Raw genomic sequence first — 25,865 nt, forward strand, 5'->3', positions numbered from 1 at the left:
AACTGTACATTTGTTCTACCAGATCAGTAGATGAAACAAAATGTTGTTTCTCTTGTTGCCAAAACACAAAGATATTCACATGAGGCGTCTGAATTCGTACAAGACAAGGATCGGCGCATTGAATTCTGGAATCTAATGAGAGAGAAATTGGTGAAAATCATCCCCACTTTTTCGGCGCGGAACATAAATTTCACAATTAAACGCCTGTTAATGAAACTGTCTTGCAGTTGGTTCATTACCTCGTTTAGCTCCGTCTGATTAGACCAGTGAACTACTTCTACAGTTTCTAAAGCAAGTGACTCAAAAAGAAATTGGCAATTAGTGAAGACTTTTGCATTGATATGTAGGGAAAGATGTAATTAAAATGTTTATACTGTAAGAAACCTGATTGTTGGCGACACCAGCAGAGAAGAAGTTAAGATACATTCATAGCAATAGCTAGCAGTAGCTAGCAATGCTAACATTTACACACATGAACCCAAGGTGAGACTTGAATTAGCATTTTTTACAGCTTCATCTCCTCTGGTAAAGCTATCCACAAAGACTATTTTATTGGACAGTTATTCTTAGAGAGCATTTTTGAGGTCAGACACTGATGTTGGACGAGAAGTTGTCTCACATCTATTCCATGTGTTCTATGTCAGGTTTCTGTGTGGGCCAATGGGAATTCCTCAACACAAAACTCACTCGTCCATGTCACTGTGGATCGGTACATGTCATACGAGTCAACCCCAAACTGTTCCCACAACAACAGGAACATGATGAATCTATCCAAAATATGTGAACGTATAACTAAAATGTTGTGTGAAAGCATAAATTTTGAAAAATTCCATAAAGGTGTGCGGTGCCGAGAGTCACGGAGGGGCGGGGCTATGGGGTGTGGTCAGGACGACTCCAACATAACTGTTGTCGTCATACTTATCAACTTTTCAGACTTCTCTAGAAAAAAAGTTTTTTTAAAAAATTGACAAATCTAGCTAATTTTGTCTCTGTTACTGGAAACCTTTATGCAAAAAATTGTGAAAGCACCAATCACTGACATCAACCAATCTATACCACTATAACCAGTAGGAAAGTTAATCTGCAGTAGCCACCTTTAAGCACAAGGGGGGCGACAAAGAGACGTTTTTTGGAATATCATGGAATTAAGCAAATTTACACAAAGAAAATGTCACAATTGGCTGAAGAACATAAAGCCAGCAATGAAACCAATCAATGCGGTTCAGTGGCCTAGTCAAAATTCCAAACCTATCATGCTTCAGATTGTTATTACAGAGTTTTATTGGAAGAACCTGCCCAGAATTCCTCCAAATGATGTGAGCAACGATCAGGGTCATACAGGAGACAATTACCTCAAGTTATTGCTTGTAAAAGTGATTTTACGACCCATTCTGCCAAGACTTATAATTAGTTCTTTTCCCCTCCCTCCTTTCCTCTCTTTAACTTTAGGCTTGTGTTTTAGTTGAACAGGGCCTAAGTTTTATGTTTACTAATTCGTCTAATGCTGCTTGCTCAGTTTTATCTTTTGTCTAGCAGTAAATAAGTAAATAAGTAGTTTATCTGCCAGGAACCAGTCAGATTTATAGCAGTTGCTCAAGAAAATCAAACATGTCCAAGAGCTTAAACTTTGTTTGTGTACACTTCACAACTTTACCAGAGGAAATGAGCTGTGGCACTTAAACCGGAGTGACAAATTGCTCCGTCGCAGCACTAGCAAAAGGTTGCAGAGCTCGAAATGGAGGTTTCTGGGGTCCTGCGCGCCCATTTCTGTCATCACAAATGCCACCGTGGTTTCAGCATAACCAAGGTTATGGAATAATAGGCTGATGATGAGGAGAGGGAAAAAAAAAAACTCAAGGTCTCCACTGTGACCGCGAGAATTTGCTGAACACCCCGCAATGTTGCCGCTATGCAAACACGGTCGTTACGGGTGAGTAGGTGCAGACAGAAGTTCCCTGAATAACTAATTAACATCCAGCATGTTCTGCTGGAGCCTCATGGGAGGTCAGACACGGACCACACAGCCGGGATGGACGCGCAGACAACACTCTGCAGTTTTCCCTTTTTCTATTTTGACAAAACTCCAAATAAAGATCATGATAATAAAGCAACGTGGGTCATATCTGCATTTCAGTGCATTCAGGCATCCAGTGGAACTCATTTTAAAGAGGCCGTATTATTTAACATTGACTCTTTTTTTTTGTTTTAGCTTCACATCATGTGATAAGGATGATCCCTCATCAAAACCATACCTGGAGTGTTGCTTTGATTGTTTCATGCATTTTAATATGTCATGGCAATCCTTCAGTTGCGCAAAATTTGACATATACAGCCTTTTTATAACAACTGAAGTCACTTGACTGCGCTATAAAATGGCTCCATGTTCCAGGAAAACACATAGTACTGCCCCTTTAAACCGGCATATTGCCATGACATCAATGATTTTCTCTAAAGGGCCTTTTCATTTCTGAAAGGTTTGTTTTTGATTACCAAAGGAAACGCTCGGCTTGGGTTGCCACGTCAGGGGGATATTGGAGATAAATGTCTTTTAGTGATTGGCCTTCCTACACATCCCCTCATCAAATATTCATGACAGGAGACAAGAGAAAATTCAGAGGATGCATAGGTAAAAGATAATGCTCCCATCGCTCTAGCGCGGGGATAGGTAGTCAATGGATGAGTGGATAGCCGCATCCAGGAGAAGTCTGTTATTGGAGACCGGCGAGGCAGAAAACATGGGCTCCACTATTGAGGTATTGTGCTGTTCATCTCAGTCTTTCCTGTTTTGTTTTATTTTGCTTGCGGCAGAAAAATACTCTGTGATCTATAGGGCGGTGAAGGTTACTTTTAAAGTCGAAATCTTTTACAGAATGCAGATGTCTAGATTTAAATGCTGAACATTTCTTTGGTTTGTTGCTTTGATTCCACAGTCCGTGGAAATGACTGACTGTAACAGCTTCCAAAAAAAAGAAAATCAAATCTGTATTATTTTGAAACGTTTAAGTTATTAATCACACTCCTTCTCTCTCTCTCTCTTGAGCAGGAGTTTATTTTGTAAACTTATATAACTTATTTATATGCTTATTAAACATGCACAAGTTCCCAGGAGTTATGTTGAAAGTAGTGTTTCAAACCTGCCCTGAGTTTCCTTATCAATACATGAATCCTGCTGTTGCTAATAGTAACATAGGGGAGTCATTTAACGGAGCTGTAGGAAAACTAAAGTCTTAAGTTTCCAACTTGTGGTTGACTTGCTGAGGCAGTTCATTGATTAGATCAAACTGAATGAACTATTTAGTAATTGTGCTGTTGGTCGTTTTTGATGAGTCTGCCAACCGTTCTAAAGCTTTGCACACAATCCGTGTTGTGTCTGTCTGAACTTTTTCCACGTGAGTTAATCTGTAAAGAGAACAAAAATAAAATCTAACTGACTTCTCAAGTGTCAATCAAGACTCCATCTATAATGGCCCAAAAACAGACATGTCTGATTTTGGTCCCCACAACAACCTTAGATTTTGTACGAGAGATCAAATTCCTCATAAACCACAGATATAACTATTTATGTTGTTACCTGGTCATAGTGCACACCAACATTCTCTTACAAAAACTTGTTTCTTGTCTTTTTCTCTGTTTCACCGTTTTGTCAACTGGGTAAACAATGTGCTCTCACACAAATGGTTTAAAAGTTGTGGGAGTGTCCTCAGGGCTTATTTCATCAGACAGATTTGATTTTCGTGAGACAGATTTCATCTCCATGAGAAGCATCAGGTTTTAACATCCTGACATTTTGTTTCAGCCCTTGAGCCAAATCACTATCCTGGCAGAGTTAGACCAATGACAAACCTATTCAACAAGTTTACTATTCCTGTATATTTTAGACAGCCAAAAATATCAATGCTGGAGTCTAAATTCATTTTGATTATCAAGAGTTAAGTGGAACTTTTTTAGTCTTATGAACCACGAAGAAAGTCTAAGACTAGATCCACATTCGTCAAATCGCAGCTGCACATTTCCAACAATTTCTGCATAGATTGGAAGGAAACCTGGGAGTGCGAGCCTTGCCCAAGGGCACAGACATGTAGCAGGAGGAAGCTAGAACCAAACCCACAACTTTGAAATTGCCAGACCACTGTTCCTCCCACTGACCCACAGTCCCCAACACATTTTAATCAACACTCATTTCTTTAAGCTTTACTGACGTACAAGAGCTGTTCTGTTTTAGATCGGACTGTCAGCTCACATTCAGCTCTTTGGCTGCCCACTCTCCGCCTGACCGAGTGCCTCATTTCCAGAGTGTACTCCAATGTATGCAACGTCATACTGGTTGAAACTGGGCCATCTTATTGTATACACAGTTCTTATTTAAACTGGAGCCTTTTGAAAAGCCTGCTGCCAGTTCCCCCATTCTTCCCTTTTACTAAATATGGAGGGGGGAGATAGTGCATTCTCATGTTATCTGCCACCGGCCTTATGCCCCTTTGGCCATTTTCTCATTTCACAGATTTGACCAGGAGGTGACCTTGGCTTTTTAAGTGCTTTCAAGGCAGAGCCAAGTCTCCTTGGCTCTTTCTCTGGCTTCCAAATGGAGACGGAGCGGGAGAGGGAATTTCTCTCCGGCCAATTCTTCAATGGCCATTTTTCCTCTTGTGTTGTCCGTTCTCTCCCTTGCCTGGAGCCAGTGTTCAGCTTCTTTATTTATGGGGCAGCAAGATGATGACAGGATGTTGTCTGCTAATTCACATTGGTCTGTGTTTTCTAAAGTAGAAAATGGCTTCAGGGGGAGCATCGTAGCAGCATTTGCTTACGACACATGACAGCGGACAGTAGGGACTCTGGGTACAGAAAGACACACTGCTCATTAACCCGCTGTAATATAACAAAGTACTAATTGAATATCTTTTTTCCCTAGAGACCCTTTTGCAATATTCAGATGCTTAATCGTCTTGTGTCTGAGATGTGGGTATAATGTATTTATTTTTTTTATCACCGGCCAATTAGTCACTAGGGATAGGTATGAAGCAGAGACCATGTGTGTGCCTGTTTACAAGAGGTGTGTGCATTGCGAGTGTGTTTAAAATTGGAAATATGCAGGCATTATCACAGCCTTCCATCAGTTCCCCTCCCAAGTGCACCGTTGGCAGCTTGCTAATCTGGGTCAAAGCGCTAACTGCTCAGAAGGGCCTGGGAGAGGCCGATTCAGATCATGTCTTACATCTCCCTGTCTTCATTATAAACATCACAGTTGGAAAAGCTTTACCTCTGACATTAAACGTCAACAACCTTAGCAAACACTAGAGCAATAACTTCCTTCGCTTTGAGACTAACTCCTGTCCTAGACTCTCACATGGAGGAGAGAAATGCATTTTAAGTTGTTATATCTGAATCGACCTCAATAACCTTAGTTGCTCTATCCTTCGCTAAGATGCCACTGCTGGTATTGACTCACACGTAGACTTTAAACCATCAATGTGGCATTACAGAACCAAAGGAGGCGTGAACTTTGGCCGTAGAGTGTTGTGCAGAAGGAGTTTTGGTTGTTTTCCTTTCTAAAGGTAAGGCTCGTCAATAGCTGTGTTTCCATTGACCGTATAATTACACAATTTGACATTTTGAAAATAAGTTTGTTTAATGGAAACATATCAGTTTTGAAAAAACTTGTTTTTGGATGAAAAGTTTTGGCACTAGGATGAGATGATCTTTTTAGCCGTATAGAAGCTGGTTTATTTGGAAAAACTGCAATGGAAACACTTTTTTCACATCATACGAGTCAAATGATCAACAACCTGACGTTGCCACTGGAGCAAACTGTTTTGTTTTTTTTCTCCAAAGAGTTTTTGCGGCGCTAGTGGCTCGTATTTTTTGCAACAGTAGGCAGACAGGAAAGAGGGCAAGGAGAGGGGGAAGACATGTGGCAAAGGTCGCAGGGACCGGGAGTCGAACCCGCGACGTCCGCGTTGAGGACTAAGGCCTCCAAACGTGGGGCGTGCTAACCCTCTGAACCACCACAGCACGCCCCAAACCACTGGAGCAAACTGTGAAGAAAAAGATGACAGGAAGTAGTTGGATGATCATGGTACTGGATGTTCTTTAATGGCATAATGTTAGCAAACTTATTGAAGTGAAAACACCGCAATTGCAAAATTGTGTCTTTCCAAAATATGGGATATTGAGTTTTGCACACATTTATTACGGAAACACAACTAGTCCTATAACTTCATATCAGTTTTGTTGTATTTTCAAGCGTCACAAACTTGGATCTACAGTTACTGACTGCCAGTGATTTGTACTGCCTCAGTGCACTAAAATGCATCACATCCAGTGTGTGCTGATGACAACAAATTATATGTGTTCGCAGTGTGTTTTTGCGCTAATCACACCTTCAAGTTGTGAAGTTATCGCCTACAAGAAGTCAACCATTATGAGCCTTAGCTGTTTAACTCCAACCCCCTCTATGCCACCTTGGTCTTTTCAGAAAACACAGAGAATGAATCCAAGTCGCGGCATTAGGTGTTTTTCAAAAGGGGTGTCAGTGGATTGTTTTGATTCCTTAAATCTGTAAGAATTATGAAACCACATCTTCTCTAGCCAAACAAGCATAGCTGAGAATGCGGTAAAGTACATCTAAGGAACCGCTTTCCAAACACCTCGGCCAAGAGTTGCATCGTGTCTGCACAGTGTCTTATGGGAATGCGTTTCAGCAGTTTGCACCAACAGTGCTCTTACACTTGAACAAAAAGGGGCTTTGTTGATATTTCCAACACATCCTGGAACTATAACAAGACTTTGCTCCTCACACTGTTCAAGCTTAAACACAGGCAAGAGCATTGACCATCTAGAATTCAAGAAGGGGAGGATATTTGATGGTGGTCTGAGACGTTTCAGAGAGGCCGCTGTCCTCCGTTTCCGCGGACGATGAACTGAACGACTCGGACTCTGAGACCTACTGAGGACTTTTGGAGACAGCCTCACGATCCTGGCAGGCTAGCCAACCACTCAGCCGTAATAGATAACTGACTGAAAGATATGTAGTACTGTAGTATCCTGTTGATGCCTTGTCTCTTCAGTGCAATTGATGTAAGATAGACCTTGGAAAAATATGGCCAATCTGAGACTACATTAGACCTGTACAGTTGTATCAGATTCGAAAAGGTACCAGATCTGGCAGGGCATTAATTGATTGTTTTGAACTTGACTGCTTTCTCAATATATAGGAATCCATTCCAGTGGCATACACCACCTGTGCCAGTGACGATGAACTAGAGAGGCTTTGTTGATATTGTCAACATGTTGTGTAATAAGGCACTGATCTTTTCACTATTCAAACGTCAATTGGCATAGGACTGTCAGGGACCTTCTTGTTTTTTAAGCCCTAAAGCTTTTCTGGTTCCTCGTGGAAGGACATCTGAAAGTGCTATTGTCAGAGTCCATCCTTCACAGTTGGAGCTCCAGAAAACGGTGGAAGAAAACTTGGATAAAGTATCAGAGTTCTATCAGAGTGTTGGGGTCTTGATTCCTCAGACGGCAGAAAAATATTTTAGGAAGGTGACGATACGACAGAGCTGAGAAAACATCTTTGTAGACGCTTTTCATTTGACCTGAACAATTGTAGGGCATCAGGGAGAGTATGCTGTGGCTGGTGACTGTTTGCCATGAAGCTTGCATATATTGCTCAATATATTATGAGAATGCATTCCAGCAGCATGTGCCACCTCAGCCAGTGACGATGAGCTTAAAAAGCCTTTGTGGATGTCTCCAACACATCCTGGAACTAGAACAAGGCATTGTTCCTTTCACTGTTAGAGGAAAAAAAAAAACAGGCAAGGACGCATTGGCCGTCTGAAATTCGCAAAGAGAGGTCTGTTTGGCAGTGGGGTGTCAAGGACCTTACAGGGTTTTTTTAAGCTCAGAGGTTTGTCTGGCACCTTGTGGGAGAACATCTGAAAGTGCCATTGTCGCAGCAGCCAACGTTTCCCATGAGGGCTCCAGAGAAGGTAGCAATGGCAGTTGGTTGTGGCAGTGTGAAAAGAAAAGGGGCACACTTGGACAGTGTGTCTGTGGGGAGTGCATTACACACACATACACACACGCATGCCTATCCACATTCTCTACCTCTGTGCACCTCCTCCTCCCATTAGAGTGTGGCGTCTCAAGCTGTTGACAGCGATGACAGCCAGGCTCCGCGTAGGGAGACGAAGGAGGGGAGGGCAGTGCTGCTGCTGTTTTGGTGGGGCGGTACATCTGTTTGGATACTCGCCGCAGCCGTCTGGCCTCGGGAGATTGATGCAACCGGGACCGGTAACACGCGGCACATCTGGGACTCCCTAATGATCTGAAAACTACTTGGCAGTTCATATAAAAGAAAAGTTTGTGCCATAGGTCCCTCGCGCCATAAGGACTCCCTTCGGATGAGCACCTTCGCTGGTTCGACAGGTCATCCGCTCCAATTGCGATTTCGCCGTTGTGACACGCGGCGTTTACACGAGCTCCATGGAGCGGCTGCAGGGCTCGGATTTTTCTCTGATAAAACCTGTAGTGTCAATCCTCAAACGTACGTAGATAATTAGGATCACTTCTCGGGCGTTGGAATGAATGTGCTGCGGTTCTTTGTAGATGACAGAGTTCTTTTGTCAGGCACCGTGTACAAATGTAGTAATTGGTAAACATTTTGACCACTTCAATTAATAACAAAACAGCCCGTTTCATAATAAAGGGATTCATTATGCCACCGCATGCCTCATTTCGTTATCAACAAAAGCCCGCGTTGCGCTCGGCTTTTCTTTTTTTTTTTATCAAGAGAAAAAATCCATTGAAAGTGGCTGAAGGCCTGACACAAAGCAACTGCTGAATCCCGGCAAATCTGCAGGCTTAATTGATTATTTGTGCAGAGCCGTATATCTGCAAGGTGCAGGATACCCAGGGGAAATAATGTAAAACAGATAACAAGATGAAAGATGGGAGAATTGCTTTCTGCACTCTCATTTTATCCATCCCCCCTTTTTCCTTTCACCCTTGTTTTGAATGAGCTCACCATTTAGGTTTTCCCATTAAAGGCACGCGATGGCTCATGCTCAAAATGTGTCCGGAATCGGGAGGCTAAAAAGATTTCATTCACGCTGGTAGGAAAAGTGTTTCAGCAGTTATTAGTGATTTGTCAATAAAACCTGGAGCAGTGTGTACCACAAACTCAGAATTTCATCTTCATTATTCACCATACAGGTGAAGAAATTAGACCATTCTAAACTTTTTTTTGTCAAACTTTGGTGTCGGTGTTGTAAAGGGTGTTTTGCTCTTGTGGTTCAGCTCTTTAAAGGACTTTGCTTTGGAAGGCTAGATGTGAAACGCCACATGTATTTTCCGCATGTCAGTCTGCTCTGCTCAGTCGACCTTTTCTTTGTTTATTGTCGGCGTTTGGTTTCCTGTCGCGCCTCTCGCAAAAAGAAGAAGAAAAATATATATATAGTTGCTGTGCAGGAGGACGGCTGCCACTCTGCAGCTACGGAGCCATTACAAATGGAGAGGGAAGCAGGTCTTGCGTTTTGTTTTGTGTGGTGTGTCTTGTACAGAAAGCTTGGTGTACGGTTACACACCGTCCCCCTGACCACATAATTGCCCTCCCTGCACAGGGGAGCCCCTTGTTCTGCCTCCATCAGGTTTCACCATTAAGAGAGGAGGATGTTGCAGGGGAAAAGCAGATTCCAGAATCACTCATCTCATATTCACAGCCAGCAAAGGTTGGATGACATTGAGGAGGAATTCAGAGGACTCTTGAGAAGCTACTATTGGTCTGTGTAAATAAAAGAGAACCATGAGAGAGGACAAACAAACATTCTGCGTGAATGTTGTGTGAATTAACGGGGGCAAATTTAAGTAAAATTGACCTTTTTGAGCTTTGCTTTGCGTTATAATGTTATTCCCTCATCAAAAACATACATGGAGTGTTGATTTGATTCTGTCCTGCAAATTTGAGAAGTCCTTGAATCTCCCGTGGCAACCATTCAGCTGTGCAAATCACCTGGGTGGATCTAGACCTTGCTTCAAGTTCCTCCTCAGAGCTGCAGTTTCCGAGCTACTGAGCTTCCCCATTTCAGAGCACAAGACTCCCCCACTCAGCTCCTTCAGACTAGCCAGCAGCAATTAGCAAACACCTGGTAGAGCTCGTTATATGAACTACTTCTAAGTGCAACGCTGATAAAAACGTTGTTGAAGAGTTAATAGAGGAGCCATGCTGTGAAGACTTCCTCAAGACGGAGCTTCAGCAAGAGCAGGGGTTTCTTAAAGGGACAGAAGCCCAATTTTAAGGTGTTAAATTCCAAAGACAAATTTCTTTTCAGACATATTTGACATATTTTTTTTATAATAACTGAACATAGTTACTTGATTATGGAGTAAAATGTCATTATGTTCCCCTTTAGGTTTCAGGTGGAAGTACTTAAAAGGTTGTGATAACAGATAAGAACTTTTAATACAGAGGAACCCCACCTATTCACGGCTCAGTAATCTTGAATTCACATCATTTTTCTGTGGAACCTAACTAGGAATTATTTGCAGAAATTTTGTCTGTTTGTGGCTATTTTTGTAGAACGTATCTAAAGTACTCGAAAGAATGATGCAAATTGGGGAGCTGAAATAACCAGGCACGATTCTACCCGACACGATGTTGGTTGCCAATTGCAAAGCAGCCAATACAAAAGGGCCATTCTTTCTTCTTGATGCTGATTTGCTGTAACACTAAGAACAGAGATAAGAAAGACTATAGATGCTAGCTTCTGCAGTAGCACTGAGACCATTTTCACTGTGCATATCAAGGCATATTTGTTGCTTGAACTATTAAAATTGTTAGTTTTGTTTTTAGAGGTTCTTCGTGTCCATTGTATAAGATGAAGTCCAAAGTAGTCAAGTTCAAAATGACTTTTAAAGCCAATGTGACCTAAAACACAACATTAAATGGCTGTGATACATCAAAGTCTTGCTCCATAACATTTGCTGCGACTTCGTCTCATGAAGTCAGTATTAGACATTATTATGAACCTGGGATATGAAGATGAATGGAGATGAGTGCTTCAAGCTTGACTTTGTGTAGCTGTATATTTGAGACTCTTCATTTGAATGTAAAGGGAAGTATTGTCTGATATTAAGCCTGTCACAGTTAGCAATAAATTTATCAATAGCATGATAAATTAAAATGAGCCTGATCATTTCCGTTTGGACAACAGTCTTTAAAAAGAGATGCTCTACTTTAACATAGGTGACAAGCCGCCATTTTGAGAAACGCTGCAAACATTTGCCACCCAGTACTAAGTAGTTAGCTTGCACTACCTGACACCTTTTCCTGTTTTTCCTGTCTAAGCTGAATGATTTTTTAAATTAATTTTGACTTTATACTCAGTTTTAATTACTGTTATTTCAGTTTTTATGTTTGCTTATTTTGGATACCTAAAATGTGTTCCAGTGTTAAATGTTCTTTAATCAATCAATCGATCACATTTTATTTGTATAGCACATTTCAGCAGCAAGGCATTTCAAAGTGCTTTACATCGTATCAAACACAGAAACACAAAGCAACACAGAATCAACAATCAAAACACGACATTAAGTCAGGTTCCATCAATAAATTTGTAATTGATTACGTTTCAAATACAATCCTAAATTCTAAATCCTTTAGAATGTTTTTTTTTATCTTTGAGTGGGTATACTTGCATTAATAAGCCATTATTGTTATTATATTAGTTAAAAATATCTTAAAATGACAATATTTTCATTTATTGCAATAATTTCTGGGGTGTCATGTCGTCCAGTAAAATGTGTTTTTGTGACAGGCCTAGCTGAGAAGTACCCTGTTGGTTTTGGCGTTTTCCAAAAAAATGCTAGGCTAGCAAAAAAGCACCAAAGAATCCTTCACTGGCTGTAAATCTTTTGTGTGGCAACATTTTGGGACAGATGAGACTCAAATGATAAGTAAACACTGTGAAACTGCAGCAGCTGACTAGCAGTTAGCCGCGAAGAAAGCTTAAGCCAGGATCTGAAATTAGCATGAGTGCCGCTTTACAGGACTGCAACAAGAATCATTAAAGATTATAGTGTTAAAAATACTCACCGTGATTGTTTAAAGATTTGACTGCGGACTGTACAGTTGACTGAAAAATGACTTCAGTGTAACAAAGTGTGTGCAGTTAATTATTCTACTGCTACGCAGGGAACATGAATTCATCTCTGTACTCGGTTTGGTCTTGGTGTTATTTCCCTTGTTTGTCATTGAGTCTCCCTCGGGTCCTCATGTGTCGCACAGCAGCATAACTCTCAGCCTGCTTTGATGTCGGGGACTGATGAGGGGAAGCTTTACGGCTCGGGGCCGTTTCCAAACCCCCACGGCACCGCCTGGGATCCTAGCAGGTGATATTTTCCTTGGAGGATTTCTGGACGATGTTTTTTTTTTTGTTTGTTTTTATCATTATTTATGGATTTATTATCTCGTCTCATCTTGAAAATACTTATCACAAAGAATGCTAGCGTAGCGTGACAATACATAAAGCTAACACAAACAGCAGGAGTGTATTGACTTTATAAATCACAAGGCTTTAAAACAATCTTAAACAAATTGAAAGCTTAGTTGCAATGACAAAAAACATTGATACGCTTGGTTTTTGTTGCATGGTTTTTTCTATGCTAGGATTTATTGAGCATTACTAAAGTATTCAGACTATTGTTCCTATTTTGGCATGTTACAACCACAAACACCAATAATTCATAGAAGCACCTTGTGCTATAAGTATTTTGAGGAACAGCTTTGTAGCTACAGATATTTTTGTCCAGTCTTCTCAAACTCAGTCACTCTGGATGGATTCCATCCGTGAGTCTTTCTGCATATATTCTCATTAGGATTTAGACTGAACTTTGACTGTTTGTTCACTAATGTTCTTGTAACAAAACAGTTATACTGAGATGAAATTTCACACAGGTATACTCTTATTGCCTGAAACCAATAACAAAAGGGTGTGACGAGCCAATAAAGTTATTGAGATGCACGGATCCAATATTAATATTTGTATGGGGCCGATATTGAAAACAATTCTACGATCCATTCTGATTCTACACTTTGCTATGAAGCAATGTCATTATTTATTATTTATTTTACTTCATATTTAGAATTCCTAATTGTACTTTATGAATCATTTGAGAGGTTTGTTGCTTTTTTTTTTTTTTTTTTACACCTTTGACCAACGTAGTCAACCTGTCGCTTTGTTAGTTTCCATAGTATGTTAATCAGCTGAGAGTTTCCCTCAAATTTACTTTGATTGCAAGCAGAATTCCAACACAGAGTTCACCATTTTAAAATCTCTGAAACTGCATTTTAAAGCCTGGGATGGTTTCTTCATGACGTGTATTTAGAAAAGAAAAAAAAAAATCAATAAATTAACATATTTCTCAGAAATGGTGAAAAACAATGAAAAACTGTTTTTCATTGTTTTTCACCATTTCTGCTTTTCCGACTGGTTCCCGGTTTTCCCGTAGCGCATCACAAATCAGATGCACCAGATTTTATTCGATTTATTTAGATTTTTATTTATTGGATGTAGTGGTATCAAAGCTTACATTTTGCACTTGCGAGACTAATAAAGAATTATTTCATCCTTACAGGAGCTGAGTAAAATGTCCTAAAGAATCATTTTTCCTCCAGTCTTTGGACTACCAAGTGTTCAGAAAAACTTGATCCAATGAAGTTGCATTGAAGTTTGAGGTTATAATGTTGCAATACGGTAACCTATTAGAGCCAAAAATGTTTTTTAATTGGTTAAAGAAGCTGACAGCTGATACAAGATAAATGCTCACTATTTGGTAGCAGAGAACAAATAAAGAAGCATTGTTTTGGTGTATTCAGTCCACTTCTGAATACAGAATACACACACTGAAAGAGTGCCAGGGAAATGTGACAGACTGTATGACAGCTATGAAGACACGGCCCTTTAAAACACACAAAGTTCATTTCACTGCTCTGGGTTCAGGCCACAAGAGTAAACACAACACACAACAACCATCCCAACGGCAAACTCATACCATCAACCGTACAACTTAAATCGGCATAATTTTCCCCTATTCCAGGTACAGTAAAGTGCCCATCGTGACACCATGGATCTGAGCCTCTGGTGAAATCCAAGGCAGCAGAAACGAGCTTCTCTTCCCAGCCGCGCCTCTGGTTGTATCATCGTCTCATGCTCTTCCTCCCCGGAGCCTGCGCTGAATTATTAAACGGGGAGGCACATATCTTTGTCTTGTTTCGTTAAGATAGACATCCAGGACTCGGATCTATGTGGTCGGTCCTTGTCTCAACATGAAATCGCGGATGACTTTTATTGAACGTGCGTGCCGTGTCGTTTGGGGCGTGGCGTCTCCTGAGAGAGGAAGCAGCTGCGGCTGAGTTCTTGGTAAACGAGATGAGACTGATGACTCGGCGGCGGCGAGCGGGGAGCGCTACCTGAGCTGAGTGTCAGTGTGTCGGGATGACTCGGCCGGCTGCAGGTTCCTCCAGAACATTCCTAACCATTCCTTTCATTGTCACAATGCAGAATCCTGGAGACATCCAGCGGAGACCGCACAGCACACAGTCGGTTTTAGGGTTTTAAATAAGAGGACAGTGTGAAATAGTTTAGTTCATACCAGGTTCCTAAAGTATCTACATTGAACATCAAGCGTATAAACGCACAGCAGATTCCCAAGTTGAGTTGTTCATTAAACAAAAACCAACACAAAAAGGTAAAACTGTGAAGTCCGCCCCAAGATTCAGAAAATTGTAAAGACAGAATTAGCAGGCTGAATTTATAAGGGACTTGGAAGATTTCTGTGAGGTTTGTTTTCCCACTTGATCGTCTGTTAGACTCTGTTTGATTGGGGACTAAAGTTGCAACATTTGTTACATTTTCAGCTGCTGCTGTTCACTTTCATATTGCACTGTGTCAAACAAACCAAACCGTTTAGAAAACCTGTTCCCTTCATCGCCTGTGGTGGCGCTGCACAAAGAACCACTGAAGAAGATGACACAAAAAGATCCAAAGAAGACACTGAGCGCAACTTCCTTCTTTACGAAATGTAAAACAAAAATGTCAGATTTTAGTGATTGTAGGATTTCTCCTTTGTCTTTGGTCAAACACAGCAAACCATTTCTCTCACTAGCACAAGGCACATGCTAGTTTTGGCTGTATTTACCCAGAATGCCCAGCGCTACAGCCTGCTTCCTGATTTTGGAGCGGTCTCTGCTCTGCTCTGAAGTGAACTCTTCTATGTACTTCCTGGGCAAACAACAGACTCGAGTTTGATTAAAGTGAAACAGATAGGGTTGTTGTGATTGAACCCTTAAAATACCGTCAAAGCATTCCAATAAGATTGAGGCCTGGGCTTTGACTAGGCCATTAAAACACATTGACACCTCTCTTTTCTTCATTCAGATTCAGTTTTGATTTTTTAGATTCCTGTCATACGTCAGGAATCAGTGTCAACCAAGTTTCACCTGTTGGACGGATGAGTCATGAAAACTTCTCTATATTCCCTAGAATATAGAGAAGTTTGTGTGCAAGGTGCCCTGGTCCCTAATTACTAATTAATTATATGCCTTTCCCTCTTGACACTGTCGTGTGACCAGCAAACCACTTAAACTGCTTTTCTTTAGATCTTCAAACACCAGATGATGACATTATTATCATCCTGCAGTATTTAGTATACTATTCATTGTTTTATCAGATAGAAGATTTATTGCTAGGCGATAAAACATGTGGATTAAGACCATGTGTCTTAATCCACATGTGCTTCCTACCTACGGAGAGCGGCGAGTCGAGGGTGGACATGTTAAATTCAGTCTTCAAGCGCGCACAAAGAGGTATTGACAAGGCGAATCCCCGGTGATGCTGCGTCTTGGTGCGACTGATCGATGCGAGTGTGGCCATCAAACTGAGCTTGGACGTAGTTTGTATTCTGCTGGGCGTCTCGGAGGCAGCAGCAGCACATCCTGATGCTCAGTTGTTGGGAAGCAAAAGACAAAACATGTTGCTACATTTGAAGTTGCGTTCGCAGCTATTTAAAATCTTTTTTTAGTCAGTCACACATGCAAGGTAGCCCTGGGAACTTTTGCCAGCAGTAGAGCTCTAGAAAGATGGCAAGTTGAGCCATCAAAGTAGTGGTTGTCTGGACGGTTGGGGGTTTGATTCCAGATTTCTCCTACCAACGGTCATACACGGGTCAGCGGATGATTTAAACGATTGTGGACGGTTATTTAACCCCAAACTTTCCTTAAACACAGCACTCCAGATTGTAAAAGCCGTCGCATCCTGATGTATTTCTCTCCACCATGTCTCCCTCAGATCCCATCGGCAGTGTGAGAATGAGACTGGTGTGGAAATCCCTGGACAAGATGAGGTGTCTGAGGAAACGCTCCACCATTCCCTTCCTCGGCTTCCTCATCACCTTCCTCCTCTTCTTGAACCTCTACATCGAGGATGGCTACGTGCTGGTCAGTGACGAGAGCTGCCATTGGTTTTATTCACTTATCGAGACTCTTTGTGTCCGTCTTTGGGGCAGAGGTCTGAACAAATCCATTCAAACAAACTCCAAATGTCTTTTATTTTGGCTTCCATGAAGCGGTGGGCGATATTTACTTAAAGTTTCATCGCGATATTTTATGGTTCTCTTGTGATAACAACCAAAGTGACGATAGCAACTATTTATTACCTGTTTTTTCAGGTAGCTGCATGGCTGTGATTTTATGACAAAGCATTAAAAGCTCCACAAACACAAATATTACTCTTGAAAATCATTCCCATTTGGAATGCGCATCTTTAGGACACCACTCATGGTTTGTATCAATAAACTGCACGCAACAACTGCATTCAGTCTCGTATTTCAATCCCAACAATGTGCCTGGATTACTGACAAATTTCAATGAACGATAAATTGTCCCAGCAATCATTGCGATACATGATAATATTGTTGTTTTTGAGACCATTTTCAAATAATATATTGATCATGGCATGACAATGCAAGTTCGCCCTCTCAGTGACTGGAAAATTTTAATCTTGTGAAGAGTACTCCATGCTAGAACTAGAAAATATTTTAAATGTCCAAAATAAAATGGAACAAAACAATAAATAAAATGGAAATAATGTCCAAACACAACCGAAACCATAAATAAGACGGTTTTTGACAACTCTGTGGTCAAAATTTCCCTTCAAAGTTAGTCATCAGAATGGGAATGATCAAGCTGACTTTAATCTATCATGCGATCAATTGATTAATTGATTAAATGCCTGTTGCATTAGGTTTACCTGATAATCCGAACCATTTTGGGGAGTTTTGAACATTATTAGTTGGATAAGGATCATGATAAGAAACTTATGGACTTCGATATGGACTTGAGGTTTTATCATGTTTTCATGGTACTATTGTGATGGTGATAAAAATGATGATAACAAGAATATGCTACTTATTTTTTTAGGTAACTGTACGTCTGCCACTGTGTTTCAGCAGAAATATTCCTATTTGTAAAACGCTTCTTCAGGACACCAGAAATAGAAAAGTGTGACTTATATTACTAAACTACACAATCTAACTCCATTTAATCATACTTTCAGATGTATTGATATTTATTGATACGCCTTTTTTGAACAAACAGTGAAGACAAAAATAGCACTAACAAAACGGGCAGTATGTACAGCTTTAGGGGAATTTATTGTGACAATGATAAGTCAACATGTTATAAGAAATTATAACATGTTTATCGTATCGATAAATGATAAACGATACAATAAATGCCCCATTATTCCCATGTTTTCCATTTTATATTTACTTACATTTTTAAAGAGAGTTTGTGCTAAAATCTTGATGACTTGGACCCAAAAGGAAATCAGCCACATGATTTATTGTTTATTTATGATGTCATCAGAATTTGGGGGAAAATCACATAATCTGTGTTTATTTCAGTTATCAAAAGGCGGTTTTGCATTTTAGCTATTTTCATAAATTCTGCAAACTGGCTGTGGAAGGGGTTAGCTCAGCTGCATCCAAACACACATTAGGAATAAAAAAAGAAATATGTTCTTTCTTTTTTTTAATTATTCAAAAATGCATGCTTTTATTTGGCTGCTTCTCTTCGGTGTGCCTTTCTTTTCGTCTGTTCTAATGTGCTTTTCGTGTTGCAGGAAGGAGATAAGAGGCAGCTCAGGGAAGCGTCGGTCCATCCTCCCAGCTCGGAGCGATACGCTCACACCTTCAGAGACCTCAGTAACTTCTCTGGAACCATTAATGTCACATACCGCTATCTCGCCGGAACGCCTCTGAACCGCAAGAGTAAGTTTGAAGGTTCCCTCTTTAGCAGCGGCTTCACATTAACCCGTCTCATATCTGAGGAGGCGGAACCGAATCAGTCTGATTTAAAGAAGAGAAGAATAAATGATTCAAAGAGATTCTTTGTTTCGGTTTTGAACTCGGCAAAGAGCTCACCTCAAGCAAGTCGTGCTCTACAAAAATCATTTTGACCCAGTTGTCCTATCTGCATTTTGTCGATTTATTTTGCACTTTCCTTACAGTCATGGGAAAAACCCAGTTCACGTTTGCCACTTCCACAGGATTTAGAAAGGAGTCAGTAATGCTTTGTAACTTTTTTATTTTAGATTATTGTTGTTTCTTTCTTTCTTTTCGGTATCAACTGCACTCTTTTCTTTTTTTTATACATTTTGTTTTGTTTCTGTTTGTTCACTTGATCTTAAAACCTGCATTTGATTTGTTTATATCACAATTATAAAAAATAAAAACTTCTTAGGTGAGGTCATAAATATGCAGTGCCTATAAAACGGATTCATATGCAGCCTCATTGAGACATATTCACAGCCAAACGTGCATCTGCTAAATACTGACTTGAAGGAGTTGCATATGCGATGACTGCTTTAATGTAACATTTTTGTTACTTCCTCTTGTTATGATGTTATTCCTTTATCAGAAACATACCTTGATTGTTGCCTTGTTTGTTGATTGCCTTGATTCTTTCATGCAAGTTTGAGAAATCCTTTAATCTCCATGGCAACCAATCAGCTGTGAAAAACGCCTGGGTGAACCTAGCTCCGCCTTCGAGGACGAAGCTCCTCCTCTGAGCTGCGGTTTCCAAGCTTCCGCCTCACAGAGCAGCCCTCCCCCACTCAGTTCCTTCAGACTAGCCAACAGGAATTGGCAAACACCTGGTGGAACTGAGAGGAGCCATGTTGTGATGACTTCCTGAAGGGTTTCAGAAAGAGCAGGAGTTTCTTAAAGAGACAGAAGCCGTCTCTTCTGCCGTTTCAAGGCGTTGTTAAATTTCTTTTAATATACATTTGGTAGAGGTACAGCACTTTTATAACAACGGAAATTTACATAGTTTCTTGATTGTGCTATAAAATGACACTATGTGTCTGGAAAACACATAATACTGCTTCTTTAAAGGGTTTTGTTTTGTCAAAAAAGACAACATTTGTTGATCATGATTGATTTGTAAAAAGAAACAAAAATGGTAGAACATTCAGTGGGATGGATATTTTTTTATAGACACTGTATATGAGCACCTCTATGGGAGCAAGAGTCCGACTGTTTTCTTCTCTGAAGCATACTGGTATGTGTTAGCACAGTCTTGGAAGGAATATAAAGTCCAAACTGAGAAAATATCTGAGAACAGAACAAAACCTAAAGTTACTGGTATTTTTCCTGGGGTGTTGTTGGTTTTCCCCTATGGCAATCTTTAAGCAATGTTTCTTAAACTGTCCCCACATACACAGAAACTGTCTTCTGATTGTAAGTCATCATTTCTCATCTCCCTTCTCCAAATTTCATTAGGGAATAATTTTACAGATACCTCAGACCTGAATGGCAGCATTTCTTTACATTTACTTCACTCATTAAAATATGTTTTATTCGCAGAGTTCCTGACCATTGGATTGTCATCGGTCAAGAGGAAAAGGGGAAACTACCTTCTGGAGACGATCAAATCCATCTTTGACCAGTCCAGCTATGAGGAGCTGAAAGAGATTGTGGTTGTGGTCCATCTGGCGGACTTTGACCTGGTCTGGTGTGAGAACGTGGTGCAGGAAATCACCAGGAAGTTCGCTCACCACATCATAGCCGGCCGCCTCCTGGTCATCCAGGCCCCAGAGGAGTTCTACCCTTCTCTGGATGGCTTGAAGAGGAACTACAACGACCCGGAGGACAGAGTCCGTTTCCGCTCCAAGCAGAACGTCGACTACGCTTTCCTCCTGAACTTCTGCACGAACCTGTCGCACTTCTACATGATGCTGGAGGACGACGTGCGCTGCTCCCGAAACTTCCTGACGGCGCTGAAGAAGGTGATAACCTCCAGAGAAGGCTCCTACTGGGTGATGATGGAGTTCTCCAAGCTGGGCTACATCGGGAAGCTGTACCACTCCAGAGACCTGCCCCGCCTGGCTCACTTCCTCCTCATGTTCTACCAGGAAATGCCTTGCGACTGGCTGCTTATCCACTTCCGGGGCCTGCTGGCTCAAAAGGACGTGATCCGCTTCAAGCCCTCGCTGTTCCAGCACATGGGCTACTACTCGTCCTACAAAGGCGTGGAGAACAAACTGAAGGACGACGACTTTGAGGAGGACTCCATAGACATCCCAGACAACCCCCCGGCCGGCATTTACACCAACATTAACGTCTTTGAGAACTACGATGCTACCAAGGCGTACAGCACGGTGGACGAGTACTTTTGGGGGAAACCTCCCTCCACCGGAGATTTCTTCGTCATAGTCTTTAACAAATCAACCAAAATTAGCAAAATTAGGATTGCTACCGGGTCTGACGAACGACAAAGTGACTTCCTTCACCACGGAGCGCTGGAAGTAGGAGAGAAGTTGGTCGGGACTAAAAAAGGAAAGCAGTGCTCCTCTTACATCACATTAGGAGAGTTCAAAAACGGAAACATCGAGGTTCAAGACGTGGACCACAAGATTTCGTTTGACGTTGAGTGCGTTCGCATTGTGGTGACAGCCAGCCAAAAAGAATGGCTCATTATCAGAAGTATCAGTTTATGGACTACACAACCACCCAGCCAATGAGAACTACACACAACCTCTCTTAGTAACCCATACAGGCTGTTTTAATTATTATTATGTTTTCTAGGTTTAATTTATTCATTTTGTATGTATTTATTGATTCTTCCTGCCAAATGAGTCTGTGTTTTTATACTGAAACGTTGTAACCTTAGTGGACCATTTTCAGTCATCCTCAAGGATTTCTGATCTAACCTCAATGTATTGAATAATCATAGCTTATTCTTCATATGGTAGTATTTGTATAACAACCATACTTTACCAAAACCTGATTACAGGAAAGAGATGTAGCGTAAAAGTGAGTAATCTGGGGTTTTGTTGAGTCTTTTCTTTGTTGTACCAACGCTTCTTGACAATAACTTTTATTGTCAAGCCAGACTTTGGAAAGTCTGACTATTTCCTCTTTAATGGAAAGATTGAGGATGAGCACAGAAAACATTTGTGAGACTCTCCGAGGTGGTGTGGCAGTATCTCCGTCATAGGAAATACAGTCTGGCCATCATTTGAGCTGGACGACGATCAAAATGAGGTTTTGACACAAATTGGCAATTTCATATCTGAACAGTTTGAGATCAAAGCCTTTCCTCCAACATGGCCGTGTTCGCCCTTACACAGCGGGGCTCGACCCAACTTCATTGAACTCTAGTGGGAATCAGATTTTGGTATGCTGTTTGTGAGACCATCACAAGCTGGTTGACTGACTTATGACAAATACTGGTGTGTAAATGGGATGGCACAACACAGTGTGATAAGGCTGGTGAGGATCATGAAGAGAAGGTGTGGTGGTGTACAGTTCACCCATCCACTGCAGAGGCACCTGATGGTTAAATGAATACACTCTTATTTAATTAACAGTATGTCTTGTTTTTTAAACTTCAATCATCCATCTCAATAAATGTCACCAAAATAAATCTCAATACCAGAATCGGTTGTTTATGACAAGTATTAGGGCCATACAAAGAAAACATTTTTTAAAAATTTAATTACGACAATAGTCTTATTACGAGAATAAACTCATACGAGAATAAAATCATACTACAGGAATAAAGTCTACATAAAATAATAATGTCAATATGAGAATAAAATCATATATTTTGACAAGTCAGAACATTATGAGATTAGAGTTGTAATATGATTTTTTTCTTGTAATACTATAACTATATTTTCAGAATTTTATAACTTCATGCTTGTGAGTTTATTCTTGTAATGTTATGACTTTATTGAATATTATCATTCTAATCTCACAATGTTATGACTTTATTCTTGTGATTTAATTTTTTCTTATTTTCTCAGCCTGACCCTCCGTCGTAGTTGTCTGGCATTGATAGAAATTATTTTCTCTGATGCAACCCACACACTCCTCCCTACTGCTTAACACACAAATGTACTTTCCTTACATTTAAAGAGACTTTTTAAATGATTTATTACCAAAATACATTGTTACAATAAAGAAATGATCATCTAAACAAAATTTTTATTACTTTTTGAATTCATTTTCCAATACTCTGGCTACAATTATAACCCACTACCTGTGAAGATCCAATGGAAATAAAAACCAGTAATAACCACAGAGGAATGGGGCAAGTGGCAAAAGGAACAACCTTTTATTATGGCACGTGAATGCATCAATGTTAGAAAAATTGTGGATTTTATTCTTAAATTTAAAAAAGTCCTGCACAACATCTCAAGCTAATGTTGGTAAAAAATCCATAAACATAACATGCGTCTAGACTACAGAACGAAGTACAACAAAGTTGTCTTTGTTCTCATTGTTCTTTCTTCAGATTGGGTCAAAATATTGAGAAAGTAAAACTAATCTGATAATCTGAGTGAACCAACAAGAGTAGAGTCAGATGGAAGTTTTCTTTTGCTTTGTGGCTGAAGAACAATATCTGGTCGAAAATGGAAGCGGAGATGGTCTAGAGGTTGGCAAGAAAAAAAAAACATGAACAAGTTCATTTGAACCACTGGTGCAACTGATTTGAAATATTTCAATGTGACACAACTTGCTGACTGCAGTCGAGTCCAGTCTGTGGGAGAGGCTGCCATGGTAAGAATGTGGCTTGTGCGTTAACGTAAGGTGTCTAAACTTTCTAATACGCAACATTAGAAAGTTGCAGCAATTGTTCTGTGTTGGTGTTGGTAATGAAGGTGTGTGTCGTGTGTGTTGGGTGGAGGGAGTTTTTTTTTTTTCTGTGAATTTGAACTAAGGAATTCTGACTTCTCGGTTTAAATGCTAAGCTAACTGCCGCTAGCAAGTCATTAGCAGCGTTTCCATTACAAATGTGCACAAAACTTTGTCTATATTCCGCTCATGTGGAAAAAACAAAATTTTGCAATTGCTCCATTTCTATTAAACAGGAAACACAAAATCACTCATGAATAAGTTTGTTTACTCAATAAGTCATTACAAAACGTACCACACCTTCATCCTCGACTACTTCTTGTCGTCTTCTTCTTTGTGGTTTACGCCAACATCTAATTGCTGATTTATGTGAATTGTCTGAAGCAAAAAGTGCTTCTATTGCAGTTTTGCCAAATAAACCAATTTGGATACGGCTGATACCTTCTTGGATTCCTCTTTGTAGTGCAGAAAATTTTCATCCAAAAAGTTTTATTCAAAATGAGCATGTTCCCTTTAAGTACATTTATATTCTAAATGTCAAATTGTGCAGTTATATGGTCAATAGAAATGCAGCTGTTGTTGTAGAGCAAGACAATAAGGGAAAAGACTTACAGATGACTACTGCAACTCCAAGCGCCTACAGAAAATATATATGTAAAATTTGTTAGTCTCCTCGTCGTCATTGAAAACTCCCAGTTGGTTTTTTAACACAAAGTACTAGAAGTAGAAATTGTATTGGTGTGGAATTATCCAGGGGATTTGTTGGCATTAAAAAAACGCTCAGATTTTCACCTCTCTCTAAATCTTTAAAGCACCAAAGTAAAATGCCAAGAAGTCATTTTTATTGGTGCATTGTTTTTTTGTACTCTAAAGGATCTTCTTTAGGGTTCAAAACAACATTAACTAATAAGTTCTTTAATATATGATTGTGTGTAAATCTGGCCAAGCACATATCTTTTCTGTGTAAGCTAATATACTTTTAATCTTACTACATTAAATCTACCGGGTTCATATTTCCCAGTCTTGTTGAAAAAAATATGAATTTTCCTGATGGGTCTTCAGATTCAGAAATGTGTATGTGAGTTGGTTATAGTGAAACATAGTGCAAAAGAAAATAGAGCTACATCATGTTATATAATAAAAACATTTCCTATTGAGCCGATGACCCGTTTGAACTAACAGGTTGTGTTGTCACACAGACATTTGCAGCTGTACCTGGACCCTACTGGGTTGATTAAGACAAAATTTGCCCAAATTAATGTGGCATCTTGACTCCTGCCAAACTGAAGCTCTTTAAATATGCATGGATGTAGCGCTTGATGCTGTGTCAGAATGTGAAATGTCTTATTTTCTAACAAGGAAACATAACGTTCAAACAATATCTTTTTGACATTTGCGCAACAAATTAATATATCCAATTTTAATGTGAATGATTTTTGTTATAACCTTATAAATGTATAATGTGATACATTGTTAGGACATGATGGGTGTACTGCAATAGCATGATAGTATATTGTAAAAACATGAAAAACAATTATTTGAATACTAAGGTTTTCACTTTACAACATGATGTTGCTTTAATTCTCTTTTGCCTGGTTTGTGGAAGCTTTCCACTTTTCTGACTTTGTTTTTTTTACATTATAAATTAGTTAAAAGAATTCTGGAGGCCTTTTTTTACTGTCCCAGTTAAAACATACATTCACTGACAACATACATTCACTGGCTTGTTAAGCAACAGAGGAAGTGGTGGGATTTGGATGTCATTCTGTGTACATGCAGACCTGTGATATTGTTGTTGAAAATTCAGGTCCCAGTTGCAGAACTCTATATTTTTTAAACAGACATATTTTTTATTTTTCCAAAAACAAAAAATATCTCTGTTTAAAAGATAAAAATGCTGTTGTACCAATACTGTACCAACAGGTGGCGGTAATGCCAACATTAACAACATGGCTAAAGCAGCACTGGGCAACAGATTCTCCCAACGTAATTGTAGCTTTTAAATCATAAAAGTGTATAACTTTATTTAATGGAAACAGAGTTATACTCTAAGTGGGCATGTAATGTAAAATAACAATCCAAACACAACAAAATGCTCAAAGATGTATCAGACAGCCCTGTCAGCAGCTGACAGAGTTTGACTTCAGACTAACTGTTCAGTCCACAAGACAACCGCCTAGCATAACCCAGCAATGCTATCACTGCTAAGTCTCTGTGGTGCTTGTAATGCGGCTTAATGTGTCTTCAAGGCCCCATTTCTGCCTGCAAACTTTACCTTACTGTTTTGAGCAACAGCTCTGTGCTGTTGTAACCTGGCCCTAGTGGTGTGCACACGTCTGCTAATCTGTTAAGGCGTTAGAATCAGAGCTACGTTTTCATTTAGCGCTTAGCGGACTTTGCTTTATGTAAATAAATGTTTCCAGATAGATTGTAACGTGCTAATTTACTTGGCTGCTTTGAGTTTAATCTGTTTTGCGTTGGCATTTGTTTTAGTCATCGACCATTAAAATTTCTTTAATTAGTTAAACGTTTTGATGTCTATAAATGGCTTATTGCGTAAGCGCAACGCAATAAGTCATTCACGTGATATAAAAGTTATTCACGTGCAATTTTAATTATGTTTCCTATTTAATTGAAACACCAAAGTTGTATTTTTAATATTTTTT

At 39.9% G+C, this 25,865-nt stretch overlaps 1 protein-coding gene across 4 annotated transcripts in view; it reads left to right on the forward strand.

Annotated features, from left to right (window-relative positions):
* Window positions 1-24,450, forward strand: part of mgat4c (mgat4 family member C) — a 149,942-nt gene extending 125,492 nt beyond the window's left edge. For all 4 annotated transcript variants that reach the window (XM_028045810.1, XM_028045802.1, XM_028045819.1 and 1 more), the window contains 3 exons: window positions 16,347-16,495; window positions 18,180-18,327; window positions 19,924-24,450. In XM_028045810.1, coding sequence (XP_027901611.1) covers window positions 16,367-16,495; window positions 18,180-18,327; window positions 19,924-21,080 — 1,434 coding nt within the window. In that variant the 5' untranslated portion in view covers window positions 16,347-16,366 and the 3' untranslated portion in view covers window positions 21,081-24,450. The remainder of the gene's footprint in view (window positions 1-16,346; window positions 16,496-18,179; window positions 18,328-19,923) is intronic.
* The last annotated feature ends 1,415 nt before the right edge of the window (window positions 24,451-25,865 follow it).

This window comes from Xiphophorus couchianus, chromosome 2 (genome assembly GCF_001444195.1).
Source record: "Xiphophorus couchianus chromosome 2, X_couchianus-1.0, whole genome shotgun sequence".
In the NCBI taxonomy this organism is placed as follows: Eukaryota; Metazoa; Chordata; class Actinopteri; order Cyprinodontiformes; family Poeciliidae; genus Xiphophorus; species Xiphophorus couchianus.